The 22,074-nt window shown below is 37.5% G+C and overlaps 1 protein-coding gene across 2 annotated transcripts; it reads right to left on the bottom strand.

The window, feature by feature from the left end:
- Positions 1-14,186: 14,186 nt before the first annotated feature.
- LOC145167628 (Helicase protein with RING/U-box domain-containing protein) lies at positions 14,187-22,074 on the bottom strand. 2 transcript variants are annotated; one of them, XM_079086857.1, is made up of 18 exons: positions 21,154-22,074; positions 20,934-21,067; positions 20,707-20,842; positions 20,554-20,604; positions 20,305-20,457; positions 19,957-20,108; positions 19,793-19,877; positions 18,915-19,112; positions 18,142-18,285; positions 17,889-18,041; positions 17,451-17,518; positions 17,228-17,350; positions 17,048-17,147; positions 16,821-16,933; positions 16,163-16,730; positions 15,216-15,287; positions 15,043-15,141; positions 14,187-14,470 (listed from the first exon to the last, which is right to left on the bottom strand). In XM_079086857.1, exons 1-18 carry the CDS (start codon positions 22,030-22,032, stop codon positions 14,348-14,350), a joined length of 3,351 nt encoding a protein of 1,116 aa, XP_078942983.1. In that variant the 5' UTR covers positions 22,033-22,074; the 3' UTR covers positions 14,187-14,347. The 2 variants fall into 2 exon arrangements, with proteins under 2 accessions (XP_078942983.1, XP_078942984.1); XM_079086858.1 differs by lacking the exon at positions 18,142-18,285.

Raw genomic sequence — 22,074 nt, 5'->3', positions numbered from 1 at the left:
TATAAATACAAGAGTCCATATTTAATTAGTCACCTTTTTTATCACCAAATTAATTCTAAATTAATTCTAGATCAATATTAATTAAATAATATGATTTCATATTAATATATTAGAACTTATAATATATTAATAAATCATAACTAATACTATTCTCAAAAGATTATCCATATAAATTGTTCGGGTGAAGTGCAACCCAAATGGACCATGCCGGGTCGGGTCAAATACATCTTAAATATAGTTATGGACTTAGACACCTTATCCAACAATTGACATACTAATTATTGGAATAAAGATACATATAGATAGATCATGGCAGCTTAAAAGATTAAGTAAAATTGCATTGATTGTCAAGGATCTTAAAGAGCTTAAGATAAAGGACTCTGAGAGAGTTGTCTTAATACCACATGACATGATTTTGAGCACTCCTCAAAATCCTAGTACAATGTTCTGAACTAGATAATATGATTGTATTCCATATGTTGTTGCAACTGGATTAATCATATATGTCATGATTATGCATGAAGGTCGGATAAATCGTTTGCTTAGAGCATGTCGAATGATACCTGTATAATCCGAGAATAAGTCATGGTGTAACTTATAGGAACATTCTAAAGTACTTGGTAGAACTAGAGAAATATTCCTAATCTACAGAGCATTTGAAAAAAAAAACTATGTTTAAGTTGTTACACATACGTTGAACATCAAAATAGATTAAGATGACTCTCAATCACAATCGGGCATCTTCTTATTATGAATGAAGGGAAATTACAAGGATAGTAGTTCCATGTAGATTTTAATTACAGTTACACATCAGAGTTAAAGTACATTGTTGTTCGGGGAACCACATACTAAGATGCTTAATGTATAGTTCATTATGACTATGAGTAATCCTATTATACAAGTATTGGTATCTAGGTAATATTTAAGCATCTAATACATTCTCAATAGTTTTCTCTATATATGAGTTATATATATATATATATATATATATATATATATATATATATATATATATATATATATATATAACTGAAAATGTAGATATTCGCAAATTTTATACAAATCAAGTTTGTCAAATCTACTTAAAAAAGTTCTTTCATTAGCTAAAGCATGAAAGTCACGCCGGTGCTATAGGATCTTGTTGACCTATGTAGTTATATTTGATTGAAATTTAGTATTTGGATATTGGAACAGTACAAGCAACATATATTGTAATGAGTTGAGATATCGGATATAGTCTTTCATTAAATAATTGTTGTGTTCTATATTAGCATGTTTAATCCTTGACTAACTAGGTTATTCTAAATGTCCATAGTCGCTCATAGTTGTGGGAGTATCTATGAGGTAAGACTAATATGAGTGGATTGGTTGATTCTCATGGAGATGAGAACAGCAAAAGTTGCTACAAACTTCGTAGGTATTTCATTAGGAGAATAAGTATTGGACCTGACCCGCATCAAAATCACTTTATGGATCGTAGTTATGAGTGATGTTTTGATCAAGGTTGTATCTTTGTATTCTTAGACCTGAGATACATATTTGGTAATTGAAGTGTAGGAATTGTTGTATTTTTACATGGTTTAACATTGTTCCGTAAAGGGCAATCATAAGGTCCATCGTTGGGTATGACATGAACTACATGATGGGCGTATGTAGTCGAGATGGGATTTGATCCTCTTATTTGTTGAGAGTTAGATATCTAAGGCCTTACTAAAAGTTGAACACTAAATGAGATTGATAGTGATCCATATCTCATGTTTAACATAATGTCTGAGACAAAGGAATAATTGATACCACACCTTTAGTAACAACTGTAGCTTAGAGCTCCTGGAATTGGTTGTTAATAAGACGACACCCTTCATATGTTGTTAGGGGCAGTAGCTCGTTGCTAGACGTCGGCTACTGTCTATGTCAGTCTGCAATGAATCTTGTGCAAGTAGGAGATTGTTGAATCCGTACGCCCAAGAATCATTATTAAGTGATATTATTAATAACATATGATCCTATAGGGTCACATATTTATCAAGTTGGCACATTTTGTATATTTATTATTAATATAACTATTAATAAATAATATCAATTCTTGTATTTAATTAGGGAATAATTATTGTTTTCTGAAAATAATAATTAAAAGAGAGTATAACTTTAACGTCCCAAAAATCAAAGTAAATAATTTTCATTTTAAAACACAAATCCATAAGCCCAAAAGTTATCAAAACATTGTTCACAAATCATATTAAGTCAAAACATCGAATCCAAGTATCAACCAACATAAACTGCGGGATGATGTGTACAATCACGTCTTCGCCTTTTGTCGCTCATCAGAAGTACCTAAAAATTTGAAATCCAAACTGTAAGCTAAAGCTTAGTGAGCTTCCAAAATACCCCATAATACAAACAATTACAGATATAACACAAGCATGCATACAGGGTTTTTTGGTCCTTGACTTCAAACCAACCATATCGGGTTTGTTGGTTTACAGCACAGAGCAGTAAATCCTCAACCCAACCATCCAGGTATGTTGGCACGTGGCCTTAACCTCACCATACCGGGTATGTTGACTTCTAGTCTCAACCCAACCATACCGGATTTGTTGGCGCGCAGCCTCAACCCAACCACCCATATGTCGACATATACACAACAAATCACACATATAGCTATCATAGCAATCCTACATCCTAGGATACATAAATACAATAAACGGGTCGACCTTAGTGCCTTAGACCCATTGGCATAGTGAGAAAACTCACCTCTTGGTCCGAACACAATCTGAAACAAGTCTCGACTCCGAATATCAGCTCTACCTGTCACCTATTATGAAAATCACAGCCCAACCTTAATTAATACTAGATTACCCAAAGTACCCTTAGGTCAACATTGGTCAAACTCAATAAATCATCTGAGTCAACCCTGCCGAGTCGACCCATCCTCGTACGCGGGGCGTACTCGATCGCGACGAAGAGACGGGGACCTAATCGCGTACGCGCGGCGTACCATCTTGTACGCCCAACGTACACAGCTGAAACTTCTCAACCCATTAAGAGCTTAATACTTAAGCTTTTTCGTCCAAAATGCAGATCCAGGTCCCAAATGTTTCCCTTAACCATAAAATTTCCAACTTTATGGTCTTGCGTGGCCCTAATGTGCTTAACACTAAAAACCCGAACATATTAAGACATTAAGACAACCAAACTGATGCATGGGGAAGAAATAAGGGTCAAGAACACATTTTTATTACTCTAAGCCTAGAAAAACGTCCAAAAGGATAGCCCATTTTCTCTATAGTATCTCATGCACAAAAAGGTCATATTTGGGGACAAAAGTTCATAATATCATCATATACACACTATATAACAAGATAATCACCAAGGTATGAACGTTATACCTTCTAGAGATTGAGGATGATGCAAGACTTCCAGATCTAAGTTTTCTTCTAGCTTCCAAGCTTCACCACCACCTTCTTCTTCCTTTGAAACACACAAAACACACTCTCAAGCTTCAAAACGCAACAATGGGGATAGGGTTTGCAAGGGGCAAAATTTAAAGTGATGGAGGCTGGAAATGGGATGAGGAAATGGTACTTAAGGTTCAATATATAGGGTCCAAACCCTAAGGATTATGTTTTATGTCCAGGTAGAGTACGCACTGTGTACTCAAAGTACGCCCAACGTACTCCCCAAAATGGTTTCAGTCAACTTAAACCCCGTTGCGCCCAGCGTACCATCCAGGTACGCCCCGCGTAAGGGCCAAAGTTGCCAAAATCACAAATTAGAGTATTATAAGGGAAACTTACCAGGATTCGAGTGTAACAATTCTCCCCCACCCGGATCAGACTTTGTCCTTGAATTCCGCCGAAGTGAACAGCTCCGGATAATGCTCCCTCATATCCGACTATGGTTCCCAAGTCTACTCGAATCCCTTCCGATGTTGCCACTGCACCTTGACCAATGGTACCACCTTGTTGCGCAAGGCCTTCATTTTCCGATAAAGAATCGCTATCGGTATCTCTCTGTGTAGTCCAGGCACTCGTCGACCTGAATGTCATCTAGCGGTACCACCGCCGTATAATCAACCAATCACTTCTGTAACTGAGAAACATGGAAATTACTGTGAATCTGACTAAGCTCCTCCGACAGATCCAACCGGTAAGCCATATTGCCCACCCTGGCAATCACACGAAATGGTCCAATGAATCGGGGTCCCAACTTGCCCCACTTCCTGAAGCGTATCACACCTTTCCATGGTGACACCTTTAGCAAAACCATGTCCCCAACCTGGAACTCTAGCTCAGAACGTCGTCGGTCTACATAGCTCTTCTGCCTGCTCTGAGTTGTCTGTAGTCTCTGTCTGACCTGTTGAATCATCTATGAGGTTTGGAGCACTACCTCATTGCTCCCCATAATCCTTTGTCCTACCTCACCTCAACATATCGGGGTGTGACACCTCCTCCCGTAGAGAAGCTTGAAGGGAGGTGCACCAATACTGGAGTGGTAACTGTTGTTGTACGAGAACTCCGCCAAGGGAAGGTAGGTATCCCAGCTTCCACAAAAATCAATGACGCAAGCCCTCAGCATATCCTCCAGCGTCTGAATCGTACGCTCACTCTGATCATCGGTCTGAGGGTGATAAGCAGTGCTGAAGTGCAATCTCGTACCCCACTCCTCATGAAACCTCTTCCAAAACCTGGAAATAAAACGAACATCCCTGTCTAATACGATGGAAATCGGCACCCCATGACGATATATCACCTCTCGAACATAGATATCTTCCAACTTCTCAGCCGAAGAACTCTCTCAAATAGCAAGAAAATGGGCACTCTTCGTCAACTTGTCAACAATCACCCAAATAGCATCAAAGCCGCGAGGAGTCTGGAGTAATTTCGTGATGAAGTCCATAGAAATCTGCTCCTATTTCCAAACGGGTATCTCCAAATGTTATGGCTTGTCGTGAGGCATCTGATGCTCGACCTTGACTTTCCTGCAAGTCAAGCACCTCTCCACATATCCTGCAATCTCCCTCTTCATGCAGGGCCACCAGTGGCTAAGTCTCAAGTCCCGGTACATCTTGGTCACACCAGGATGTATAGAAAGTCGAGAATTGTGTGCCTTATCCATCAAAATCTGCCTCGCGCCTCCAGTATCCGGAATCCATACCCTACCACACTGTGTCAACAATCCTCTTCTATCCCTGACAAAGGTAACAAATTGACCCTTGATCTTCTCTTTCTTCCAGTTCTCCTCCTTCATTTCCTACGTTTGTGCCTCCCTAACCATCTCCAAGATTAGGGAGGTAATCGTCACCCTCATACACAACCATCCACTAGGTGCACTCACCACCCTACAACTCAGTGTGTCGGCCACCACGTTGGCCTTAGTCGGGTGGTATAGGATATCACAGTCATAATCCTTAACCACTTCAAGCCACCTCATCTGCCTCATATTCAGGTTCTGTTGGTCCATAAGGTATCTCAAACTCTTGTGGTCCGTATAGATGGTGCAACGGACCCCGTACAGATAATGTCTCTAGATCTTGAAGGCGAAAACCACATCCCCCAACTCCAAATCATGAGTACGGTAGTTATCCTCATGAGGCTTCAACTAGGGATGAGAATTTGGCCCGAAAACCCGAACCGAACCGAATTAGACCCGAATAAGCAATTCGGTTCGGTTTTCGGGTATCTATATAAGGCTTATTCGGTTTTCGGGTTATTCGGTCCGGGTTACCCGAATAAGGGCTTATTCGGTCCAAAAGGACCGAACCGAATATGAAAAGTCACATTTTTTTTCCTAACACGATTGCTTATTCGGTCTTTTTTTCTATCGATCGTTACCCAACAAAACCCACGTAATACACCAAAAAAAATCAACGAAATCGAATTCGATCATCCGTATTACACCAAATCGACAGTAGCGTATTACACCAAATCGACGATTCGACGACATTACTCTTTGATCGATTGAGGTTTTTCTCATCCTTGCGACATTACTCTTTGATCGACGATTGCGGCTGCTGCCCTTGCGACTTGCAATAACCTGGACTCATTGATCGATCATCACTAGTTCAAAGTTCAAACTTCAAAGTCCATTCACGATTAAAAAAAAGTCGGCCCTTGCGTCTGGAAAAAATAATCGTCTCCTCATCCTTGTTTTCTAGTTTCTAGTGTAATCAAACTCCATTCAAGTCATGGAAAATTGGGTTCCAAATCAAGAAACTCAAGTATTTGTATCTTAATCTACTACTCAATCTTTCAATGTGTTATTACGTATGCTACTCATTGAAATTTGAATGTGTTAATCTACTACTCAATCTTTTAATTTGTTTCTTTAAAAGATTTGTTATGAAATCATAAGCTACAAAAGTCATACAAAATACAATATTTATAATCACATTCTAAATGTTATTTGGGTTATTCGGGTTATTCGGCTCCTTAATCATCTTGTACATGTTATTTGGGTTATACGGGCCGGAACCGAACCGAACCGAATAATACCCGAACCGAACCGAACCCGTATTGCTTATTTGGTTCGGTTTTCGGTTCATACAATTACCCTTATTCGGTTTTCGGTTTATTCGGGTTCGGTTCGGTTCCGACCCGAATAACATCCCTAGCTTCAACTGTCGTATCACTCTACCCTGCTACATGAGTACCGCGCCCAGCCCGGTGATGGAAGCATCACAATACACCACCATATCCTCTACGCCCTATGGAAGGGTCAACACTGGGGCCTCACGCAGTTTCTGCGGTAAAGTCTCAAATGTCGCCTGCTGCTCAGGCCCCAAACAAAATCCGCACCCCTCTTAGTCAGACGGGTGAGATGAGCATCAATCTTGGAGAAATCATGGATAAATCTCCGATAATACCCAACCAAACCCAGAAAACTCCTGATCTCTGAGGGATTCGTCGGAACCTCCCACTACATCATTGCCTCAATCTTGGCCGGATCAACCAATATTCCATTTGGGTTGATGAGATGACCCAAGAAATGAACCTCACGCAACCAGAACTCGCACTTGGAGAACTTGGCATATAGCCTCTCCCTCCTTAGAACCCTTAGCTATGAGCTTCTACTAAAGCTCCTCGTGCTGCTCTTTGGTCTTGGAGTGGACCAATATATCATCGATGAACACAATAACGGACCGATCGAACATCGGTCGACACACCCTGTTCATCAGATCCATGAACGTTGTTGGTGCATTGGTGATCCTAAATGGCATCACCATAAACTCATAATGTCCATAACGAGTGCAAAAGGTTATCTTCTCTACATCCTCCTCTCTAACTCTCATCTGGTGGTACCCTGACCTCAAATCAATCTTGGAGAACCAAGATGCACCATGCAGCTAATCAAAGAGGTCATCAATCCTCGGGAGTGGGTAACGATTCTTTATTGTCAACTTGTTCAACTCCTGGTAATCTATGCACATCCGATGGGTACAGTCCTTCTTTTTCACAAACAGAATCGGTGCTCCCCAAGGCGAACTGCTCAGTCGAATGAATTGCTTGCCCAACAGATCCTGAAGCTGAAAGGACAGCTCCTGCATCTCTGGCGGTGCAAGTAGATAAGGTGCCTTGGGGATTGGGGCTTCACCGGGAATCAGATCGATCCTAAACTCCACCTGCCTCTCCGGTGGTATACCAGGAAAATCCTCCAGGAATACATCCGGGAAATCCCGAACTATCAGGACATCTGGAACTGAACGACTCGGCTCCACACGAGTATCTACCACGTACGCTTGGTAACCTGAGCATCCATGTTGGATAAACCTTTGGGCCCTCGCTGCTCAGTAAAATGCTAAACCAACCTTGGTCCCCTCCCCATAAATAGTCAGCTCCCCCCCCCCTTGGGGTACGAATTACCATGATCTGTCTCTCGCAATCAATCTGAGCCCCAAATCGGCTCAACCAATCCATCCCAACAATAACGTTGACATCCCCTATGGGAATCGGGACCAGGTCGATCGGGTATAACACCCAAAAAATCTCCAAAGTACAATCACGTAAAACACTCGCAACAGGGACTCTGTCCTGTCCGGCAACAGAAATCCGCATAGGATGATCCAATGCATCATGAGGAATGCCAAAACTCCTACTAAAAGCCAAGGATACAAATGAACGACTCGCACCCGAGTCAAATAGCACTAATGCAGGCAAAAATTTCACAAGAAAAGTACCTAACAGAAATATGAATCATAATCATAATGTAAAATAATCAGACAGAAATATAAATAGATACATACCAGCAACGACGTCCGGCGCCGCTCTGGCCTCCTCAACCGTCATCTGAAAAGCACGTCCTCTAGATCTCAGGGCCTCAGCCCTCCCCTGATTTTCGTCTGTGATCCGAAGAGTAGTCGGGGCCGGTGCCTGCACAGGCCTAGCAGCAAGCAGAGGTCACTGGTCCTTTACATGGCCCACCTGATCGAAATGGTAACAAATACGTACACCTGGTGTGGAGGTCTATTGTTGCGGTAGTCGACAATCCCTCGCGAAATGATCTTGCCTGCCACAATTGTGGCACCCTGTCGCTGATCGGCAGGCTCCCTCATGTGTCTTCCCGCACCTACCACAGGTGTGGCCCCTCTGTCTTCCAGGGCATGAATCATCGAGCTTGACCCGCTTTGTCGCCGGCTGCGACTGGACTTGGGTCTGGCGCTTCTCCCTAACCCGAGTCTCAATCTCAATCTCGCTCCTACGAGCAGCAGACTGCAACTTGGAAATAGTCTGGTACTATTGTGTAGACACAAACTCTCGTATCTCAGTCTTGAGCATGCTCAGATATCACGACATCTGAACCTGCTCGGAAGATGCATACTCAGTGCAGAAAAGTGCTCTCTCCGTGAACTTCTTGGTGATCTCCGTCACCGACTCCGTCGTCTGTCTAAGTGACAGATACTCCTGGGCTAAACGCTCTCTCTCAACCAGAGGCACATACTCTACACGAAACATCTCAGTGAACTGACCCCAAGTCACTACGGCCATCTCCGCAGGTGAGTAAGAACAGGTTACAAGCTTCCACCAGTCCTTCGCCCCGAATCGCAAAAGGTTCAGGGCGCACCTGACCTTCTGGTCCTCCGGACAAGAACACGTGAAGAAACAATCCTCCACGTCAGACAACCATCTCATTACTACAATTGGGTCCTTGACCCCATGAAATTCTGGAGGCTTCATGTTACCGAAGCTCCGATAGTGGAAAGATCCTCCTACCCCAACTGTAGTGGCTGCGGCAGCGGCAGCCTGCGTTACAGCGGCATAACGCTCGTCAAAGAGCGCAATCATAGCGTCTTCACCGACCCAAACATCTCCGAGATAGCACCCCGAACAGTTGCAGCTACCTCTGCACAAATCAACTATCGAACCTCCTCATCCAGTACAACCAACCTTGCTGGCTCACCACCTCCTGAACCACCAACTCCGGATCCCGAACCTCTAGTGACCACCATGCTAAAAAATAAACATAAATTCATCAAATCGCTAATGGAGTAACTCTCTACAACTCACATATCTCAACCTCGGGTCTTGTGGTTTCCCTAACATGCATACGGATCTTGTGCTTTCAGTAGTATGGGACCATACTACCTTCCACACCTACCCATATTTGTCTCAGTGATCGCCACAAAACCCTTGGGTCACTAAAACCTCTATGCTTTGGTGCACATGCACCCTAAAACACACTCCTAAAGAGTGACCACAACTCCTAGTTCCACTAGGACTCTACAAATCCCACTCACGACCCATGAAACCTCCACTAACACTGCGGTCGCCTCGCATATGCCAACAATACATAGCGCCAGATCCGATAGACAGTCGAATAAGTGATTCTACCCTAATCCCAAAACCAAGCAAGGAACAGGAAGTAAGGCTAAATCAAGAATTCTAAGGCTATAAGATCCTAACTATGTACAATTATAGCGCATATACTCAGCTAATAGCAGCACAAATTTCAGTTCCAAATAAGCAATTCAAATAGAACTCCTAGGCTATAAGGCATCATGTATCAGGCAATTTTATTATGTGATTCCTGAGGATCCTTAGCCTACATTCTAGCTATGCAGTTCTATCACATAACATAACATGTGTGGGTATTCTGGGAAACATTCTTGAGCTCTGGATGATTGTACACATCGCATCCCTCTTGTGTTTATCTGGAAACAATTTTAAAAAATCTTTTTGCAAATCCTTAGTTTGAGTCTGGAATCACACGAATGCTCATCCAGTTCACTCAAACCAGGGCTCTGATACCAACTTGTAACGTCCCAAAAATCATAGTAAAACTTTTTCATTTTAAAACACAAATCCATAAGCCAAAAGTTACCAAAACATTGTTCATAAATCATATTAAGTTAAAACATTGAATCCAAGTATCAATCAACATAAATTGCGGGATGATGTGTACAATCATGCCTTCGTCTTTCCCAACTCATCAGAAGTACCTGAAACATTGAAATCCAAACTATAAGACAAAGCTTAGTGAGCTTCCCAAAATACCCTATAATACAAACAATTACATATATAACACAAGCATGCATACACGGTTTGTTGGTTTATAGCACAAAGCAGTAACACATCAACCCAGCCATCCAGGTTTGTTGGCACGTGGCCTCAACCTCACCATATCGGGTATGTTGACTGCCAGTCTCAACCCAATCATATTGGGTTTGTTGGCGCGCGACCTCAACTGAACCACCCATATGTCAACATATACACAACAAATCACACATATAACTATCATAGAAATCCTACATCCTAGGATACATAAATATAATAAATGGGTCGGCCTTGGTGCCTTAGACCCATTGGCATAGTGAAAAAACTCACCTCTTGGTCCGAACACAATCTAAAATAAGTCTTGACTCCGAATACCAGCTCTGCCCATCACCTATTATGCAAATCATATCCCAACTGTAATTAATACTAGATTACCCAAAATACCATTAGGTCAACATTGCTCAAACTCAATAAATTAGTCGAGTCAACCCAGCCGAGTTAACTCAGCTGAGTCGACCCATCCCCGTACACGGGGCGTACTCGGACGTACATGGGGAGTACTCGATCGCGACCAAAAGATGGGGGCCTAGCCGCGTATCCGCGGCGTACCATCCGATACGCCCAACATACGTAGCTGAAACTTCTCAACCCATTAAGAGCTTAATACTTAATCTTTTTCGTCCAAAATGCATATCCAGGTCCCAAATGTTGTCCTTGACCATAAAGTTTCCAACTTTATGGTCTTGCATGGCCCTAATGTGCTTTACACTAAAAACCCCAACATATTAATCCATTAAGACAACTAAACTCTCGCATGGGGAAGAACTAAGGGTCAAGAACACATTTTTATCACTCTAAGCCTAGAAAAATGTCCAAAAGGACAACCCATTTTCTCTATAGCATGCCATGCACAAAAAGGTCATATTTTGGGACAAATTTTCATAATATCATCATGTACACAAGAGCTAACAAGCTAATCACCAAGGTATGAACTTTATACCTTCTTGGAGATTGAGGATGATGCAAGACTTCCATATCATAGCTTGCTTCTAGCTTCCAAGGTTCACCACCACCTTTTGAAACACACAAAACACACTCTCAACCTTCAAATTTCAACAATGGGTCTAGGGTTTGCAAGGGGCAACGTTTCAAGTGATGGAGGTGGAAATGAGATGAGGAAATGGGACTTAAGGTTTCAGTATATTGGGTCAAAACCCTAAAGATTAAGGTTTATGTCCAGGCGGAGTACACCCAGCGTACTCCCCAAAACAGTGTCGTTCCGCTTAAACCCACTTACGCCCAGCGTACCATTCAGGTACGCCCCGCGTAATGGCCAAAGTTTCCAAAATCACAAATTAGAAGATTAGAAGGGAAACTTACTAGGATTCGAGTGTAACAATAACTAGTTATTATATCATATGGTATGATTTAATAAGTTGTACACAAAGTTTTGGACGCTTTTGTTAACCATGGTTAAGTTAATGAGTTAATGTATCATGGTTAGTAAACTTGCCTAACTTTTTGTCTCTTACTTTGACCACATGGCCGAAAGTTTTCAAGAGGCATGGAGGTTGCTTGTCAACCTCCATCCCTTGGCTCCCATGCCTTCTTTTCTAGGGTATTACTTTAGAATAAAATAAGGAGTAGCCTTTTTGCATGCATGGAGTATATAAGAGAGTCTTAAGAACAAAACTTGCTAGTTCTTTTGGTCTTGGATTCTCTTCATAATGAAGAGGTCGTAGCTTCTCTTCTACCCTCCTACTCTCTCTCTCTCTCTCTCTCTCTCTCTCTCTCTCTCTCTCTCTTTTGAATTTAGTTTGGTGGTTAAAGCTTCCTTGAGTTGTCTCCTTTAGTTCTTATTTGAGTTAAGTACTTAAAGGCTTAAGACACTCAAAAATACAAGAAGGAACTAGCATTCCAAGTGCCTTATTCTTGATGGTGGATACTTGTAGAGAATATCATCTTCTTTGATCTTTCTATCTTCATCAACACCCCAAAACCAAGTAGGTTCAAAAGCTCCAAAGATTGTCATTCTAAAACACTTTATGGTTGTTTTTAATATCATTCTAACCTCTATAAATGGATCCTAGATAGTTTGGTTTTGTTGGATACTCAAAAATAAACTTGTTATTTTGAAAGCTTCCGTTGTCGTTTTTTATGAAAAACTAACTTATATTTTGTATCAAAACTCATAAATGTGTTGTTACCCGAAGCAACTTGTTGATGAAAAGTGTCATCAAGAGTTATACCCAAATTGTTGAGATCATCAAGAGCCTTTGTAATATTTTGCCAAACCCCAGGCAAAGTCGTTTTTCGATGCCTCCCAAGGCTTTCTTACAAGATTGTGAATCCCCTGATGGACTTTACACCGCATGGAGTTTTTTCATGTTGAAGGCACCATATCCATTTGACTAGAAGAGACATGTTTTGAGCTTTTAGAGAACCCATACCTAGACCCCCGTCCTTTTGGGGGGCTAACACCCTATCCCAGACAATCCAGTGGATTTTCTTTTCAGATCTTGAACTTCCTCATAAGAAATTCCTTCTCAGTTTTTCAAGTTCATCCATGATGCACGAAGGGGCTTTAAATAGTGAAAAATAATACGTAGGAAGACTAACGAGGACCGATTTGATCAAGGTAACACTTCCACCAAATGACAATGATTTAGCTTTCCAATCCGACAACTTAAATTGGAATTTGTCAATAATTGGTTTCCAATGTTTCCTTCGAGACATTCGCACCTACCGGAACACCAAGGTATGAGAAGGGAAGAGAATCTATCATGCATCCAAGATTAATCGCGTATCTTTTTGTTTCAATTTCCTCTATACATATACCCAGAATCTTAGATTTGTGGAAGTTAACTTTAAGGCCCGATGAAACTTGAAAGCATCTAAGTATCCGGGCTAAGTTTTTGATGTTTGAGCGAGTCTCATCACCCACAAAGATAGCATCATCGACATATAATAAATGAGAGAGCATAGGTCCATTGTTGGGGATTTGATACCGCTGAAGATAGACTTACTACATGCAATTTTCATGACAACATTTAATCCTTCCATAGCTAAAAGAAAAAGAAAAAGTGAGAGAGAGAGAGAGAGAGAGAGAGAGAGAGAGAGAGAGAGAGAGAGAGAGAGTCACCTTGACGAACACCTTTAGTAATCGGAAATTCAAGGGTAAGAGAACCATTAATAAGAACCAAAGCTTGGGCAAATGCAAGACAACCTTTAATCCATGATCTCCATCTGCCACCAAAACCCCATTTGTTATGTAATCAAATCAAGGGTAAGTATATTAACTAACTAATATCACCGCCAAAAGATAAATAATCAATATCTATTGTAACATAGAAGAACTAGAATCGACTAGACTAATTTCCATATTAAGCTCATCCTAAATGTTACAATCTACATAAAAATACATAATACATTTATTTCTACTAAAATATATATCATTTGTTTCAACGGGATTATAACCTTCCATAACTTTGTATTTTTATTTGTATTTGTATTTATAAATAAAGTATTTAGAATATGATTATTTTATGCATAAAGATAATTGTCCACCATGTTAAAAAAATAGTTATTTTTATGTCTAAAAATTTTATAAAATCAACTTATTGGTTTCCAATTGTGGTTAAAGTTCTTGTTGATTTACATTACTTTGTTTATAAACAACTAAATATTAAACAAGAAGAGTAATAATCAATAACATTTTTCATTAAAAGAAGACATGGATTGCATTCAATGGTTTTACCAATATACAAAATTTGGAATGAAAAAGATCAATTCCACCACCAAAAAGACAAAACCATGTCTCAATTCTTAAAATAAAACAAAAAGATTTTTATAAAAAAAAATCATCTAAAAAGCATCTTGAGTTCTTCAAGTCGAGCCGAACGGACTTCTTCATCAGTAAGAGCTCCAGCAATCATCCGTTGCTTCCTCGCCTGGACTTGTTGCATTCTTTCCTCCACCGTTTCCTATACACATTTTTATTTAAGGGTTAAATTAGTTGAATTTTCAAACTACAATATGCTTAATAAGAAACAAATAATCTTTTATAAAGAAAAAGATTGTAAATATAATAATATATTAGAAAGAAGAGTAACTCTAGAAAGAAATAAAAGTAAGGAACTATAATACACAAATAAATAAAGTACATTTATATTTCTTGCATTTAGCCTATTCTTAAAACGTTAAAACATAAAGTACAAGTCATGAAAAATGGTATCTTAGTTTTATTTGTTATAAAAAAGTCAAAGATCGAAAGTGGTTGGTCAACTTAAAAATTTTCGAAAAAAAAAATATTTAATATATTAAGTTTTCAAGCAGGTGTTTCATATTAGTGATTGGGATTTGTTGACCAACAAATTTTGAAATACTAGAAAAAAAAAAGGTTTGATTTCGATTGACTTTGACTTTAAGCTCAAAGAGAAAAAGGTCAAAACTAGCAAAATCCAAAGACTTATTGAAGATTATGAATACTTTAATGGTATTTGAAACGAAATTGACAAAAATTAAATATGGGTTTTTATTTAAAAATTAAATTAACCTTGACAATAAATCTTCTAACGCAAACAGTTCGCTTTTGACCAATACGATGAATCCTCATAATCGCCTGCTCCTCCACCGCAGGATTCCACCATGGATCCTACACAAATTAGAGCAAAATCCAAAAGTCAAAATCAATTTTTTTAATATAAAAAAGTCAAAATGAAAGCTTACCATAAGGAAAACATTAGAAGCTGCTGTCAAATTCAATCCAACCCCACCGGCTTTTAATGACATTAACAATACCTACAAGGGTAAAACAGACTTTTCATTATAATCTTGCAACATAATATAAACTAGGATTTTGACCGTCCGCGCAATACTGCGGAAGCCCCAGAATGTTCAAAAATGCAGATCAACACAAAGACGATTAAACCATATAAACTGGAGCATAAAAATATCAAAATAAAATTTGGATACAAATAATTATGTACGGAGGAGACGGACGAAAATAAGACTTGAAATTGTATCCTAAAAAAGTTGATAAAAAAAAATTATTAAAAAAAATATGTAAGGGGTCGAAGTGTAACTTTAAAATATAATAGGGATCAAATCGTAATGTATAAAATACCAACAATTGAACTTTAAAATTATCAGGGGTAAAAACTATTAAATAAAAATTAAATGAGGAGAAAAGATTATAAATATAAAAATCTTCTATGACCAGAACCTAAAGGACTATTTCCAAAAACTATTGTTTTACATTTAATAATGCATGCTTGACAATATATAACATGATTTGGGTTTAGTAAACTTGGATTTGGAAATAGAAAAAAAAAAATATAAATCGTGGGAACATCATAGAAAAAGAAAAGGAGATGACAGCACAATCGACGGATAGGAATAGAAGTTGAAATGAATAGTGATTTCTCTCACAAACGAATTTTGGTAATTAATATATATATATAATTTTCTAAAGTACCTTTTTTACAAATTGATGAAGATAAAACTTTATCTTTCCAAAAAAAGGTTACGAAAAAATCGATTTCACCACTTTTTAAGGGTGAACTTTTTCTTTGTCCCCTTGCAAAGTAACTTTGAAAGGGTAAAATGGTAATTATAAGACCAATTTAAATTTCTTAATAAATAATGAAATTTTGGGAAGAATTCAATTTACGCACCATTTTATCTGTAGTCTCATTGAACTCCTTCAAAGTCTTTTCTCTATTCTTCTGTGATAAACTTCCATCAAATCTCAAAAACCCAATCTTTCTCCTCTTCAATGGAATCTCCAAAAGATCCAAAAACGAAGTCCATTGACTAAAAACAATACTTTTTTCTCCAAATCCTTTTCCCCTTATACTCTCCAAACATTCCAGAAGCTTCAAAACCTTCGAAGACTCTTTCCAATTCTTCTCAACATCAACCCTAAATTTACTCTCAGTAGGGCATGTAATCAGGTCAGTTTTTCTCAAATTTTGCCGACAAATCGGACATAAACCTTGAATTGGGCTTCGCCAGCTTGATAAAAGACATTCCCGACACATCCGATGCGCACATGGTGTAAGAACAGGGTCGTCTGCTGATTCTAGACAAATTGGGCATTCGGTGTTTTCGCCTTTTTTTAAATCGTTAACTACTTCTTCGATGTATGCTTTGCTTGGATTTGGAGCAGAAGAATCGGAATTTATATCGAGAAATCGTTTTGCGATTTTGTTTAGATCCGAAAATTGTTGGGTGTCGCCTCGGCTGTTGATGTTCGAACAAGATTTTGGTTACAAAAACGACAAATTGAAGAGTTTTTTGTACAGAATTGGATCATAAATTCATAATCATTACCTCATAACGAGAAAAGGGTGATTGCAGCATTGTCGTAATCTGAGTAGAAGCTCGAGAATGTTAGCGTAGTTGTGAAGAACTTTGCCTTGTGCTACAAATTGATCGAATTGGACCTGATTTGCGTAGACGAAAACACATCAAATGTTTAATTTTGTTAGCTGAAATTGAAGAAAATGCGAAGAAAAACAATGTTCATCATTCTGATTAAAGCGATGAACAAGACTTACTTTGGATCTCTTGAATAAAGCATCATAGAAATCACGTTCAGCTTCTGATTGTTCGCATTCAATCACTTGTATGTCTGTTGGTGGAAGAACAAGAATGGGCCTACATCATACATTAAACAATTTAGTAAATTACTCTTATTTTATTTTCTTAGATGTTTTTTTTAAATAATTTGTACAAACCTTCCTTGTTTATCCTTTGTGTCTTTAGTTCTTCGAAGCATGAGTGGCCTTAAAATGGCTTTTACAAGCTTTAGCCCTCTTTTATCACCATTCTCATATGGCTTCTGAATTAACTTGTTCCACCTAACATACATTTAAAAAAAATAAAAATTAAATAAAAATAGGAAAAAGTCATAAAATTTACATTTGGGTCATAATAATATTACTCAAATAGATCACTTACCATGCCCAATTGCACCATGGCTCAACACGTAAGAAACACAGAAGACTGTAAAGATCTTCCAAATTGTTCTGCAGAAATGAACTTGTAAAATAAATCAAGTGAAATGACAAAATTACCCTCCATCTTATATTTGATTAACAACTTGGATAAAATTGTTGTTTTACATTAAATTCAACAACCATCTACATTTTTTTTGGTTCTTTCAACTTTTGTCTCTTTTGTTCCCTTCTAGCAACTCTATTAAAAGATAGTTTGTTAAATGCATGTGAAATGACAAGTTTACCCTTTCTTTTGGGAAAAATTGACATTTCACATGCATTTACAGCAATCTATAGTGTTACTACAAAGGATCAATAGAGACCAAAAAAAAACATCTTTTTCAACCAGATGAATAAAAAATAACATAAAGGGCAAAAAGGTAATTTATTAACACAATACCTGAAGAGGGGTACCAGTTAAACACCAACGACAATATGCTGACAAGGCAAAAGCAGCTTGAGCACATTGACTTTTTGAAGACTTTATAGTGTGAGCTTCATCTAACACCACTCTATACCAATCCACTTTATGAAAAATGCTATTCTCCGAATACTAAAAACAATGAATTACATAAATTAATTACTCAAAAGGGCATTATGTGTAAAATGAATCTTTATAATAATTTAAAAAGGTAAGAAAGTGGAATAATTACAGTTTTATAAGATGCAGAAAGAACACCATAAGTTGTTAAAACAACAGTAGGTTCAGCAATCACTTTTGGATCATTGCTTCTCTCTCCTCCATAATGAACAAAAACAGATAAACTGTTTGGTGTTGAATGAGTTTCCAGCTCATCCTATTTTTTTTTTTTTTTTAAAAAAAATTAAGTGAAAAAATGGTTGGTTTTTCATGATTCAAGAGTTAGCTTTACTCTTTTTTTGGGGTATTTGCAGTGATGAGGATGAGAAGGGTATTTATGTCTTTTGCATAGACAATAACAAGTGAGTTGTTGTCACAAATTGTTCAAATGCAATAAAAACTTTTTTCTTGAAAAATCCACCCAATTATAGCATTGTATTTTCCATTTTTCTTTCTTATTAAAACAATGTACTTTGAAAATTTTACCTAATTTTAACATTATTCTTTGGGTTAATCTCATAAAAGACCTTATATTTTTTTGTTTTTTTCCAGATTAAACCTCATCCTTATTTTTTCATAAAGAAAGACCTTATATTTTTTCATTTTTTTCCAAAAAAAAAAATCTCAACCTTCTAATGTTACCAAATAAATCCTCAACTTTTTTAGTTTTTCCTAAAACCCCTCAGATTTTACAACTTTTTTTTGGAGAAAAATGACTAAAAGGGCCAAATCAGAAAAAATGGAAAAATTGAAGGTCTTTTTCATGAAAAAAATAAACTTAAGGTTTCATCCAGAAAAAAAACAAAATGTCATGTCAATGTAGCAAATAAGAACAAAAAGTCAAACCTTCCATTGACTCAACAAAGCCATAGGACAAACAATGAGTGTTCCACCTCTTGGTCTTTTTGAGAAGCTTTCATTATTATTTCTACTTTTTATGGAATCTTTTTTTTCTTCAATTTCTAGGGTTCCTTTTCCTGTTCTTGCAAGGATTAAAGAAATTGTCATTACTGTTTTACCAAGTCCCATTGCATCTGCTAATATCTGTACAATTTCAATCAAATCACAAAAACAAAAACAAAAAAAAATCATTACTATGTGTATTTATTATATAACTAATAACTTCCATTTCTTTGTGTATCATAGCATCCAACTTTCTTTCTTCTTTCAAAACATTGTAATTTCAACTTTTTTTCTTATTTATAAATTATACTTTTGAAGATTTTACTCAACTACAGCAATAAAGTTTTGATTTTTTTTCTTATTAGGACATTATACTTTCAAAAATCTACACTTTACATTTTGTATTTTTCCTGGATTAAACTTCAACTTCATTTTTTTTCCTTGAAAAAGACCTTGTATTTTTTCATTTTTTTCAGTCAAACCCTTTTAGTCAATTTTTGCTGAAAACCTTGTAAAAATGTGAGTTTTTTGGAAAAAACTAAAAAAAAACTGAGGGGTTTTCAGAAACAGTTAGAAGGTTGAGGGGTTTTTCAGAAAAAATGAAAATATACAAGTTCTTTTTCAGGAAAAAAATAAAGTTGAGGTTTAATCCAAAAACAATACAAAATATAAAGTCTTTAATGAGATAAACTTTATCTTTAAAGTACAATTTTGTTATAGGAAGAAATTAAAATAGGATGCTTTAATAAACAAATCAATGGATATAAAAGTGCATTAATATTTCTTGTAATTAATCAAATTCTAAGAAAGGACAAACTTACCCCTCCAATGGCTGTTTGTGTTGCTTTTGGAAACTTAGTAGTTGCTTCCCCAGAGAAAATATTCACATAAATTGCAGTGGCTCTTCTGTTAAAGTAAGTAAGAATAAATTATTTATTAAAAAAAATTATATATAATTAAAATTTGAGATTAAAAGTGTTCATACTCATCACATATATTATATGCAGCCCAACATGGATGAAGTGTCTCTTGTGCTTTTTCAACATCAACACCTTTCTCTGATTCTGTCATCCAATAAAGAGCTTGCTTCTGATATGGCCTTAAATCACATCTTAGGGTAGTTGGAGGATCCATTTCCTGAAAAAAGACAAGGGCTTTTCAGTCATTTTGTTATAAATTCAATACCTTAACAAGAAAAAGACTGAAAGTACAATAATGTAATGGAAAGAATCAAAGAAATGAAAGTAAAAAATGGTGTAAGACATAAATAAATGAAAGTGTGTTTGATATTTCTTAATATTAATACTCTTATGTTAAATTATTTAAAATATACCTCCAAATTGTACATGTCAGCAGCTCCAACAAGCTTGTTTAAAGATGATTCAGAAAGAATTTGAGCATCTTTATTGGGTTCTAAAAGCAATGGTTCACCACTTTTTTGTCTTTTTACAATAGGAAGTGATGATGCAGCTTCATTTAAATCAGCCTGTTTAAACAAAGTCAAAAACATTTTTGATTACATGTTTAAATACACTCCACAAAAGAAAGATAAAAATGAAGGTAAAAAAGGAAACAAACATACTTCAAGTGTTGCTTTTTTACGAGAATCAAGCTCTTCTGGTGTGAATTCAGCCTAGTTAAGACACAGTTAGCAAAAGTCAAACAAAGTCAAGAGAGGATGAATTGTAATGGATTCTTGAAACTTTTGAAATCTAAAATTGAAAGAACATGTTACCTTTTGAAATGGATTCTTTTTCAACAACTTGAACAAAGTCAAGAGAGGGTAAATTGTAGAGTCGATGTTTGAAGAGGATTCCAGCTTCCATGAAGACTTTCCATCTTCACTAAAGATCGAATGATGAATATAAAAACTGCCCAACAAAACAAACACAAATCAAAACATTTAGAAAACATAATCATACCCAAAGTAAAACAAGAAATAAATAAAGATGAACATTTTACCTAATATAAAGCATTATCTCTTGCATCATTGAGAGACACACTGGTGCAGCTACACATCTGCCAAGAACTTTCACCTTTTTTGAATTTACAAGTGGAATTAAGCACTTTGACCACTCCATTGGAAGACGCCCAATCTGAAACAAAAACATGAAATCAACAATTTCTTGAAACCCCTTTTCCTGAAGTACTAAAAAATAGCAGAAGATGAGTAAATTGTTACCTCTCCGGATCGTTTTGTAGAGAATCTTACAATCCCAGAAGCAGCAATTGCAGCTCGTGAATTGGTCCAATAGCTACTCTTGCCTCTTGAATCGATATTAGGAAAAGCGAAGTGGACGATTTCATTGTCTTCGAGTTTCCTCCCTTTTGTAGTCGATAAACCAGTAATGGCAGTTCTTCCGACAAGCAACCAATCAGGTTTTTCTTCGAAATCCCCATTTTCTATCACTATAGGATTCAGCTTCTTATCATCCGTAACTCCCTCCCTCTCCCTCTTCAAATGTAAACTGTATAGAGATTGAGGCATCGATGAAATCGGTTGAACCAACTTTGGCTTTTGTTCTTGTTTGCCCGCTTGAAATCCATCCAACTCTTTCTTTACAGGGATCGGTTTTACTTGAGGTTTAGTTTCAGATTCATCAACTTGTTCTGATTTAACAGATACGTTTTGGGATTTCTGATTAGAACCAGCTTCGTTGGAAACAGAAATCGGCTCCGCATCAAGGACCGGTTCAGATTCATCCATTTTTTCTTTCTTAACAAAAGCGAGATACCGGGGATCGTTTTCCGATAAAACCTTAGTATTGGTTGCATCGAGAAACTCAGAAAAAGACATTCTAGGTTTTTTTGCTTTACTACAACCATCATCGCCAGTGTAACAATCCTTACCTTCTTGTTCTTCTTTGATCATCGGAGTTGTCGAGATTCGAGTCCCACCGGTGCTTGTAATCGTCCGTTTAACAGGAAATTCCGGCGTATCGACGGCCATGGCGTCTAAGGTTTTTATGGATTTCGAAGGGGGTGAAAGAGTGAGATCAATTGAAACGATAGGTTTGCTGCTCTTCGCATCGTCTTCTACAACAATGGGTGATTTCTCCATTGCTGGATTATAGTTAAAGAGTATAGAGAATTGATAGAAACG

This window comes from Lactuca virosa, chromosome 3 (genome assembly GCF_052849685.1).
Source record: "Lactuca virosa cultivar CGN04683 chromosome 3, Lactuca_virosa_CGN04683_v6, whole genome shotgun sequence".
Lineage (NCBI taxonomy): Eukaryota > Viridiplantae > Streptophyta > Magnoliopsida > Asterales > Asteraceae > Lactuca > Lactuca virosa.
This window is presented reverse-complemented; position numbering and strand designations above follow the sequence as displayed.

Excerpts from the sequence above, each read along its gene's own strand:
- LOC145167628 (XM_079086857.1), bottom strand. The coding sequence starts at position 22,032 with ATGGAGAAATCACCCATTGTTGTAGAAGACGATGCGAAGAGCAGCAAA. Across the intron at positions 21,068-21,153 it reads CTACAAAACGATCCGGAGAG|ATTGGGCGTCTTCCAATGGA; the intron begins GTAACAATTTAC and ends TTTTTGTTTCAG. Across the intron at positions 17,351-17,450 it reads CCATGGTGCAATTGGGCATG|GTGGAACAAGTTAATTCAGA; the intron begins GTAAGTGATCTA and ends AATGTATGTTAG.